Raw genomic sequence first — 11534 nt, 5'->3', positions numbered from 1 at the left:
ATGCGTCATTAAATATTAAAGTAAGCAAAAAAGTTTCACCTGAAAAGGTTTGTCAGCAAAACTAAACTTTACAACTAATTGTTTTTTATCCACAATTCCAAAACGCCTTGGGCATACTTTTTCTATAATGGTATTTAAAATTATTGTTGGAATATAGTTTCAACAACCTTACCCAACATTTTTGGTAACCTTTTGCTAAATAATATTAGAATGCTAACCCATCTATTGTTACACTTTTACTATTCAAAAAAAAATAATTTAAAACAATCTATATGTTTGGTTGATACCATATCTCCTAATTTTAACAAATACCAATATCTTCAATTCCGATTTTGCAATAATAATATTATCAAAAAAAATTACTTTTCAATGTTTAAACTTAGAAACCTTAAAAGCAATTAAAAATACTAATTTATGTTAATCATTATTTTTAATATATTGTGGTTTCAAATCAATTATGTCAATTTTCATTGCACTACCCATATTTAAAACATGTTTTACAATATAATATTTTATATAATATATATTTCTTATATTCACATAATATACGTAAACAATAGCTTGCATTTTAACAATCGAGTAACGACATTGACATTGCAAAATATTAGTTAATCAGCAAAGCAAATACAATATAGCAGATTTTTGACAGAGTTTAAAAAACAAGATTTAAGTATCACAAACAACTCGTAACTCTTTGACGTCAAAGTGTGCCAAAAATGCACGCTAACAAATGCATAAAAACAACACAAGGACGCTGAAGAGTAGGTGATGTAGAGTTTTAAACAAGAATATATATTAAAGGTCATCTGTCTCTGCACTATTATAAGAAAAAAAAACAGAAGTTAAAGAGAGAAAGAACTAACCCATATGCAAAGTAAAAACAAAAAAGTGAAGTAAATTTAATTTGAACTAATTTTTTGCTACAAGCCATCATTTGTCAAAATCGGAATCAAAAAAACCATAGTACGTTCAAAGATCTCAAGTTTCAAGTAATTTTTTTGATAATACCAAACATGAAATAGAATCAAACATAATAAAATTGGCTTGACTTTACAATGTTAGAGAAACAAAATTACACCAATTTATAATTAAGATAAAAAACGAAAATCAGAACTTAATAGAATGCAACCACAAATAAGCATTTTAATTTTTTGTCAATTTATAAGAAAACTATATATTTAATATTTTTTGCATACAAAATCAAATACTCTAGTTGCCTTATGGTGTTTAGGATATTAGTTAAATGAAATTTTAAAGACCAAAAAGTTAGTATAATGTAAGTAAAAAAAACTTAAAATTCGAAAAAAAATTCGTCATAATAATCTGACAGTACAACAACAAAAATGGTTTGGGGTTAAATAATTGCCAAAAACTAAATTCAAGATATATGTTAAACTTTAATAACTTATCGCTATAAGCGAAAAATATCTTTGTAATCTTTGCATACATTTGTAGCCGAATTAAAACATAAACTCAACAATACGTTAGTTTCAAGTTGTAAATTTTTCTCAACTTGACACTTCATATATTTTTCAACACTGGGTCGGATAACTCTCATGTACATTTTTCCACCATACCTTATCAGTGGTGTAAACTTGGGCTACAACTTCGGACATTAAGGCAGCGATGCAGTTTGTTAGCAGCTGTGTACTAGGAATGGGGTGGCCTTAGATCGGGTAATTGTCCGTTGTGGGAGACCTGGGATTGGCTTGCACTTGGTATCGGTGCAGAGTGTCTGTAGACAGTTGTGGTCGGAACTTGAGGTGGAATATTCTGTTGTTGAACTTGGTAGGCTCCAATCTGGTGGCCAGTTGGATTAGAACTGGTGGGACTTGTTATATTAGCAGCTGGGTGGCTTAGCTGTTGGGGCTGTTGCCTAGTAGCTTGTTGTTGAGATTGAAAAACAAGTTGTGATTGGGTCATGGGATCTGAAGTCGGCTGGACGGTTAGCTGTTGCGGTTGAAATCCAACTGGGTTAAAATTACTAGCTTGAGGCTGTTGAAAACCTTGCGGGATGGTTCCAGGGTTTTGGGGCAGCCCCGTTTGATGTTGAAAAGCCTGTTGTTGTCGCAAACCATGTATTTGTTGAGGGGTAAACTGTTGTTGTTGAGTCTGTATATTGGGATGATATATTTGTTGATTGGGTTGAAAGTTGGCTTGTTGATTTGTTTGAAAATTAGCAACCTTGCCTTGCATTGGGATGGTCGACTGCCCATGAAGTTGTTGTTGTTGAATTATTTGTTGTTGTTGTTGTTGCGGAACCATGGTTAAATTTTGTTGAGTTGGTGATTGTACATGAATGGTTTGTGGGTTCACTGGTTTAATTATGCCCAAGTTCTATTTTAATTAAACAAAATTTATTGAACAAACTTTAAATTAAAACCTTAACTAAAAAAGGTTTACTATTATGATATTATTTGTTTGTTAAGCCATTGTATTTTAAAAATTGTTATATTGTAAAGGAGAAAATTATGTTTGTATTTTATTTAAATAACTCATTTTAAACAATGATGTAATGGTTATTACCGTGGGTTTAGTTTGAGTTGGTTGGATATAAGTTTGTGGTGGGTTTACCATGTTCGATGGCTTGGAAAAATTTTGAGGAACTACTTGAGTCGTTGGCATATCTATAAACAAAAAAAAATCAAAATAAATAACATAAAAAAATAACACAAAATTATTAAACCCAAATTTAGTGGTAATTCTATAATGCATTTCCAATTAAACTGGTAATAATAAATATTGAAATACAAAGTCAAATAACATATCAGTTGTTTGGCATATTCATTTGACCACAACTTATCAATGATCACAATTCAGCATTTCAATTTAAACTCCCAAAAAATTGAACCTTTAGCATTTACACACTATGTACTCATGTTTATTGAATGTAAATGTACTGTAACGTTTTTACATATTTAAATTAAACTTTATCATTAATAAAACATAAAGTTCATTCCCATTGAAAGCAATTGGCATTTAAGCTGCTAGAGTAGGATTAAAATCTTTTTTGAAGATAGGGTAATATTAAACAAATCAAAAATAAAATAGACAAACTAATAAAAACAAATATAGAATAATTGCAGTGTTTTATGTATATATTATGTATATTTCACTCTTAAAAAAATTTGTAGGATAATACAACATACTTGGCATTGGAAGTGATTGTTTCGGACCAAGGACTTGGTGATAGATTTGAGGATTATTTCCCTCAGGTAAGGCTTGTATAGGGTAACCCAACACTGATCCTACACCAGTAGGCTGAAATAAAACTTTGTATTAAATAAAATACACCATTGCTTACAATTTTACAAAATATAGAGTAGAAGAGACTAACTATATTTGTTATATAAAATGTGATAAATCCACACATTAATTAAATATTGGTTTGGAATTACAATTATTAAAGGCACTAATTTCTTAAGACAATTGAAATTTAAATTTTTGATCTAACTTTTTGGCTCTACACCAGTTTCACAATACAATATTCAAATCATGTAATATCATAAATAAGCAAATGATTTATGAGCCCAGTATATGAAAACGTTTTCTATATTTAGCCATCACAACGTTAAATAAGCCAGCTCAACTGCAGTTTAGTAAACATAAATTTAAACAGTCAGGATACAGTGAAGTGATTACAGGCAGCCTATTAAGCCCCGATAGTTGGTTGTTATTTTAAGTTTTTAAAGTAGCAAGGAGATTGAACCAAATGGTTTAATTAAGGTTTGGTTACGTGGGTTTGGAATAAAGATGATTGTGAGGATCCAGGAGTTTTCTGAAATATTTTAGGAAATGGAATTTAAAAATCAAAATGTGAATTTTAGGCATGCAAAATAGGTTATAAAAAATGTAAATAAAAAATAATTTCTTAAGCAATAAATTAAAAATAATTATTTTAAATTCGAAACAAAAACTTGTTTGTTTTATTCTTGTGACTGAATATAAACTTAAAAAAGTACTAAAAAAAATTTACCTGTCTAATTAAGTTGTGTTGTACTTGGTGAATTTGTTCGTGGGTTAGTACGCCTTTGAGTGTATCATTCTCCATTTTAAGTTCAACTATTTGTTCTTTTAATTCATCTACTTCGTCTCTAACTGCAAGCATCAGATGTTTCTTAACTAGATCCTGTTAAAAAAATAAAATTAAAACAGAAAATAAATATTTTTGCTTAAAGAAAATGAATACACTTCATAAACTTAGGAATTAGTATTTTAAAGTTATATTGAATACAGATTAAAATATATTTTTGTTAAACAAACCAAAATTTCATAAGTAAAAGAAAACTTATAAATATCCATGTTTTTTTTTAAATCAGTATAGTTTATAATCTCGGTTTATAGTTTATAATAAGTTACAAGAATATTAAAAGTAAAAATACCAATGTATAAGTTACCCCAAGTATGACAGAAAAAAAATTTCTCATTAGAAAATATATAGACGATTTAAGTAATGAGGAATTTCCAGAAAACCAAAAAGTTTAACAGTTCGTTTAAGAACTGTAAACTACAATTAACCCAACATTCAAATACCAGATTTAAATTCGAACACATAGAAAACAAACAAATGAAAAATGTGAAAATTGACAGGTGGTTTTATTGGATTGGTAGAAAGTTTGCTAACAGTCAACAATGTGTTTTAATGAATGATCACCATTTAATCTTATCAATCATAAATTCTTTTCTCAGTTAATCGCCTACTAACCTACATTTTAATGTAAAAGTTATCAAATTTAGAACACAGAAATTTTTTTTTTAAATAGGTGTAAATACATTAATACTTTATTGCACTTCTATTCTGAAAAAGAACTTTTTATTACCTAGAAAAATTTCTTGACCATTTAAGTATTTAAATTACACCACCTGACCTACATTTTACAAAAGTATTTAAGCCAGTGCTTATTATGTGGTAATTACAAAATCACAAATCCATAATGCCAGGGGCAACTTTAAGCCAATAAAAATCCACAAAAATTTCGGCTTTTATGGGTAAAAAAAATCACTGAATAAATATAAAAGAAATAGAGGATTTGTAATTAAATTTCGGTTATAACATCAAGTATAGTTTGTGACTATTTTGCGTTGAATACAGTTTTGTAAATATAACCATTTAAATACAAAAATTAGAGATTTAACTTACCAATGGTGCTCAGAATTTATGATTTGCCACTATTGTACTTGTAAATACAATAACATTAAATTGTTCCAAAAAAAATATATGTATATAAATAAAATTTTATTAAAAAATAAAGATGAAACTCACCATAGCGGCTTCTATCTTGTTGTCAATTCTTACAGTTCTGGATGAGGCGCTGCAAATCAAATGCATGTTTAACTGCAATTTGATATACACTACATAAACACAGTAACACACATTAGTCATTTCAAATTTATATACTCAAAAGCCTGCTAAATATAACTAAACAATCTTGCTAAATTTAAAGGAAACTACAAGTTAATTAAAACAAAACAAAAGATACCAACAAACTAAATAGACAAATATAAACTTTATGCAGTTTAGCAATTTTTTTTACATCAAATATTATAGCATTGACTCCTTGACCAATATAATTAAAATGCAATTAATATAAACATTAAATTATCTGCCAAGTTGACATTTCTATTACAGTTTATAAGCCAATTACAATTTAGAACTATAAGCTGTTATTACGACATGGCTCAGCAATATGAATCTACCTTTAGTGTGTTTCTTTAAAATAAACAAATCAAAAGATAACAACCATGTACTTGAAACTTAATCAAACGACAGAAGAAATCCATCAACTTTTAGATTACAAAAAAAGCATTTAAAAAATGAACAAGTGGAATATAATAATTACTGCAAGTGGATCGGTCATTATAAGTAAATTGTGGTTTATAATTTCCAATTTTGGCCTTAAGTCAGGTGATGTGGTTTCTTAAAGATTTTATATGATGACATCATGTGTTATTTATTGCAGCTTTGTGTATATTAAAATACCTCTGGTTAACCTAACCAGTAATCACTAAAGAATCTATCTATAACAAGTCTAAACACAACAATTTTGACTTAAATTCTGTAAAATTTGCCTTAAATTTGAAAACCTTGAAAAAATTAATAAGAAAACACTTTGTAAAAATATGTAAAAGCAAGTGCGTAAGTAAATTTGATAAAAGGAAATTAAAAATGGAAGAAAGGAATAAAAAACTTACAGAAGAGTAAGAGAAAGATGATTAAAAGAAGGGTGACACCTAGAAGAAAAGAAAAAAAAAATTTTAAAAAGCGTTAAATTTCAAATTGTAAATTAGATGGTAAAATTTTAAATTAGAATATGTAATTTTAAAATTTAATTTAATAAAGAATATCTAAAACTGTATGTCATGTAATAAAATAAAACATAAAATTTAAATGCAATCAATTAAATAATTAAAGAAACAAAATCTTTAAAAAATAAAAAAAGCCGCTAGAAAAATAGTTTTACAAATCAAACAAGTAGACTATATAATTTCCTTGTAAACTATAGACAAAACAATAAACATTAGGTGTAGATAGGGCATGCCTGAAAAATAACACACCACTCTATGTTACATTAAAATTCCATAATGTATCACAACTATGCAGTAAAAAATCACAGTTGGTAAACTTATATGCAAAAAAAAATATATGAAAATTAGAACAAACTACAGGTTGTTGAATGTGTGGGTTTCATTTTCATATTTTTGTCATTTGTTTAAATATATATTTTTTAATTTTAAAGGCCTATTAACTAAATTGACCAACACAAGCTTTAAGAATACACAAACCAAGACAAATGTTTTAAAAATTGTATTTTAACTGTTCACCCATATTATAAAGACAACTATAATGTCTAGTAATGCTTACTGATTAAACTTGGTTTTGTTATTTTAATCAAAATATAAATGCTGTGTACCAAATTCATGACCAACAATGTAACATTTGAACTTCCAACAATTTTAAATGGATTATATACATTAATTACACTTTTGTTCAATAATAAACAAATTATCAAATCAATTTAACATACCCATTGGTTATTAAACAGATAGAAAATAGCTACATGTAAGAACTATACTACTATGAACTTCAACAAAAAATCAAATTAAAGCCCATAAAACAACTTTAAGTCACAGAAAATTAACATACTAAGTTGCAATAAAAAAAATTTTTTACACAATGTATATTTATATAACAGTTTTATAAAAATGCATAAAATTTTAATTTACCTTTCATCTTCTGAGGTATTATCTGCCCCTTGGGTTGTTAAATCGGCATAAGATTGGATCGCATTTTTAATCGAGTCATGTTCTGCATCTTGCAATCTGTCACAATGTTGCGATAAATCCATTTAAATTTAATTAGAAAAATTTAATTTGGATTTAATAGTAAGCTTTTATGCTTTATTGAAAGCATAAAACTTATTTTATAGTTGGGTTTAAAATTACTGGAACTAAATAAAATATATTCTAATATTGCAAAATAATAAAATTTATATAAGAAATATATTACAGAAATATCATAATAAAAAAACAAATCAATTTAGGGAATATTGACTGAAGCTGCTAAAATATTATAAGATATTACATAATAAAATCTTTAAATTTCTGCATAATCAAGTCAATATAAAATATTATCGTGCTAGGAATAGAATAAGCTAAATAATACACTATCCCTAAGAAGCAACTAAACATAGATCTATAATACAGGTGATCTTGCTCTTTTAATCTTTTAAACTAAGTGCTATAAACCAGCTCTCTTTTCCAACCTGCTCAATTAGTAATTGCAAGCTTGCACAAGCAACTTGTTAATTAAGCTTCCCTTCTAAAGAGAGCATTCAAGGATAAGGAAAGAGATAATCAATAGGTAGACCTGGAAATATCATTAACAACCTTGAACAGCTGAGCTTGCTGTCAACATTTAAATCAATAAAGTTGTCTTTAAATTTTGGCAACAAACAACTTGGTGTCCATCACTTAAATGAAAACCTAAGCTATACAGTCTTAGGTAGATAAACTGGTACATTTTGGAGTTTGTAACATTGGTAAAATAAATTAACGAAAATTTTGTGTTTAAACTGATAGCGAAAAACCAAACCCAAATAAAAACACACTTTTTAGGTCTAATTCACATTTCTTTTTAAATATATTATGTTTCTAAACTTCCTTAAAATCTTTTTCTCCAAAATGCAAAATTATTGATCTTAAGTTGATGTGGTTCAATTAAACAAAATATTCGAACAAATAAAAGTTTACTGCTTACCTATCCTCAATACTTTTTCTCCGATTTAGATCTTCAAGATTTTCATTAAAAGAATAAGGTGCCCCCATATTTTGAAGCAATCTATTATCCAGTTCATGGGTTACTGAAGATGCACTTGTTGAATGTTGGACCTGCATTTGATTGGTTGCTAAACCTACTGGCATACCAACCATGCCTGGTTGCATTGAAATAGGCATGTTATTAGGGTCTCTGTACACAGAAGAGTTACTGTCTGAATGATGTAAATTATAAGCACTTGAACTTGAGGGAACAGAAGTGGCGGACATTGATAAGGGAAGAGTGGGAGCATGATGGTGTGAGTGGTGATGATTTGGATCTTGAAAATTCAATCTTGAATCGCTGATTGATTGAACAATAAAATCTAAATGTGGGGTTTGGTTGTCGGCGTAATCGTACAAACCCCAGCGCTGTTTAAGACGCTTCGAAGGAAGTAAAGCCTCTCTTTTAACTACTTTATAAACTCTTGATGCACCCCCCTTTGTAGGACCACCAGTTACAGTAGCTGGCTTGCTTGCAGTTGTAGTTACTACAGACGAGATTGGGACATTACTGGTAGTAGTAACCACTTTATTTGTCACAGGAACCTTTGCCTGTGCTGTCTGTTTTAAAGTTTGGGCCGATGCAGATGATTGAGGTGTTTGGCTGTTTGAGATGGCTTTTTCATTTAAGTTTTTAACAGATGATTGAGTAGCATTGGATGTGGAAGGCAAAATAACCTGAAAATAGCATAGTTGTAAAACTATATGTCATTATGCGGTTTAACAAAATTTAATACAAACATTAAAATTTGTTAATAACACACTGAAAATATATATATATGTAATAATAATAATAAAATTTCTGAACAAAAAATTATCAAACCAGTGACCTGTGAAGAAGTGGCATTTTCAGTGATTTTCTCTAAGTTGTTTTCTTTACTCGGGTTTAGTAATACCCCTCCTGGTTTCAATTTTTTAGCTTCTATGTCATGTAAAATTGCTGTTGCCTGTTTAAAACTTAGTTTAAATAAATAGTAATAAAAAAATACAAAATTAAAACTTAAAAACTTAAAATAAAAGAAGACCATTAAAAAAAGACTCCAACAAAATTTATATAGCAGTACTGTATTACCTGTAGACCAGACAATTGAATATTAGTTTTATCATGCATTCCTGGAGCCATAATATAGCCAGGTTGACCCCCTGTTGATGTTAAAGTACTCTCCAATGTCATATTTAGGGTATCTTCAGATGCTGAACTCTCTGGATCATGATCCGCATCAGTGGTTCGAGAGTAAGACATGTCCGAATAGGAGGTATGGGATTCATCCAAATCATCTGCACTTTCATCCCCATCAACATTATCCTTGACACTCGTGATCACAAATCCTCCTTTCTTTTTTGGATGATTGGCCAAGGCCTGTTGAGTGGGTCTAAAAATTTTATTTTTAATAAAATAAAGGTGCAATAGCGTTATAGGTAAAATTCTTTGCAACTAAAGGTTTTTTACTATGTATTTTGCTAAAGCAAGTATTTAATTCGCTTAAAATAACAAATAACTTTAAAAATCGAAAATACGTCAAGAATGTAAAAAAGTAAACAAGGTAACAGTTTACTTAAAAATTAAGCCTTAAATAAACTCTTTACCCACCCTGGATGCTGTTCTAATGCATCATTGGCGGAAACACTCATTTCAAACTTTTTATGCGACAAAAAGCGAATCAAAACCGATTCGAACACAAAAATTACAATCGCATTACTATAACCTAAATCTAACAAAAAGAAGTTTACAATTTATTACGAAATAGTGACAGTATACCATCTTACCGTACTTACTAATAACTTCACAATTATTAATAAACTAGAAACTCTAATTATGACAATTTTAGCCGCTGACAGGCAAACTGACAAATTCCTTTATATAATGCAGAAAATGCCCCAGACAGTCGAAAATACCATTTTAATAAGTTGAATTTACCAAACAATCTTCTTGTTGTAAATAAATTTTATAGGACTTTGTCAAATTTAAAAACACCCATGATTGATGATTAGTAAAAAAAATTACATTTTTAAGTTAGCAAATAACTCAACATAGACCGAATAACATAGCCTGAACTTTTATAAATAAAATCTTGAGTTCTGTTTATAACAAATAAACACAAAAACACATATTTTACACGCAGAAATTATTTTTTTAATAACAAATTAGTGTTGAACGAAGTTTTCTTAAAATCGTCTTAACTTGTTTTTTACTGTTTTGTACGGGTAACTCTTTCAATATTGGGACCATTTTTTAAATATTATCATCCATCTAAAAAGTTTATTTTACATTGTTTAGAAGTAATAAATTCAAAATTATATTTTAATCAATAAGATGATTAATTTTAATTCTAAATACTTTAAAAATTATTTATTTTAACCGATTTTAAGCCTTATAATACTTTAAAAATCGACATTGAAATAGTTAAAGGGTTAAAATTACATTGCCCATTAAGACGGGGTCAGGGGTCACGAAGGAAGGGCTGTCCTGTTTTCTATTTTTCGGGCCTAAATTATAAAAAAAAAAAAACGATTAATTTCTTTTTTTTAGAAATTAATCGTTTAAATATAAAAATTTAACTAACAAAATAAAGCTTTCTTTTGTCGCGATACTAGTTTACATACTTAAAAGTTTCAAAGTTGCAACTGCTCATAAAATTTAATTTAGCAAAATTTTAACGCATTTGTGCATTAATAAATTATTTTTAAATTACTCTTAATATTTATCTATTTTAAAAAACAAATTAAGATTAATTGCAATTTATTTATCGAGGATAAGCTTTAGTAATAACAAATTCATTGGCATGGAACTGTGGTTGCGAAGGAACAAAGATATGTAAACAAAAATATTTTTTGTTTATTTTACATGTGTTTTTTTTATGGAATACGCGGCAAGTTCTGCTTTTGTGGCCAAAGTGTTCACATCCGCAACGTAGTAAAGGTGTTTTACATGCGAAATGTGGCCAAGGTAGGTGAATCCCCTAAATCCGTTAAAATTATAAATTAATATACGATTGTAATTTCGCCGAAATCAGTTTGAAAATCGTTTTCTGGAAAAAATAAATTTCAGTTAGAAAAAGTAACACAAATCGTACAATAATTTTTATATTGGCGATATTTGATTTGAAAATTAACACACCTGTACACATTTTTTTACCTTTGTTGAGTTTGTACACCTACTTTTACCTCAAAGAAGCATTTAAAGTTATAAGTGAAGAAATAAAAAATCTACAATTTAT

The 11534-nt window shown here is 28.4% G+C and overlaps 1 protein-coding gene across 1 annotated transcript; it reads right to left on the bottom strand.

Annotated features, from left to right (window-relative positions):
• Positions 1 to 508: 508 nt before the first annotated feature.
• On the bottom strand, positions 509 to 10024 carry LOC145749404 (uncharacterized). The gene is made up of 11 exons (XM_082565161.1): positions 9908 to 10024; positions 9389 to 9689; positions 9147 to 9263; positions 8258 to 8994; positions 7225 to 7320; positions 5264 to 5312; positions 3977 to 4129; positions 3737 to 3778; positions 3150 to 3261; positions 2527 to 2627; positions 509 to 2337 (listed from the first exon to the last, which is right to left on the bottom strand). The coding sequence occupies exons 1-11, from the start codon at positions 9946 to 9948 to the stop codon at positions 1651 to 1653; spliced, it is 2436 nt and encodes an 811-aa protein (XP_082421287.1). The 5' UTR covers positions 9949 to 10024; the 3' UTR covers positions 509 to 1650.
• Between the last annotated feature and the right edge of the window lie 1510 nt (positions 10025 to 11534).

The sequence above is a fragment of the Corella eumyota genome, chromosome 4 (assembly GCF_963082875.1).
Source record: "Corella eumyota chromosome 4, kaCorEumy4.1, whole genome shotgun sequence".
NCBI lineage: Eukaryota > Metazoa > Chordata > Ascidiacea > Phlebobranchia > Corellidae > Corella > Corella eumyota.
This window is presented reverse-complemented; position numbering and strand designations above follow the sequence as displayed.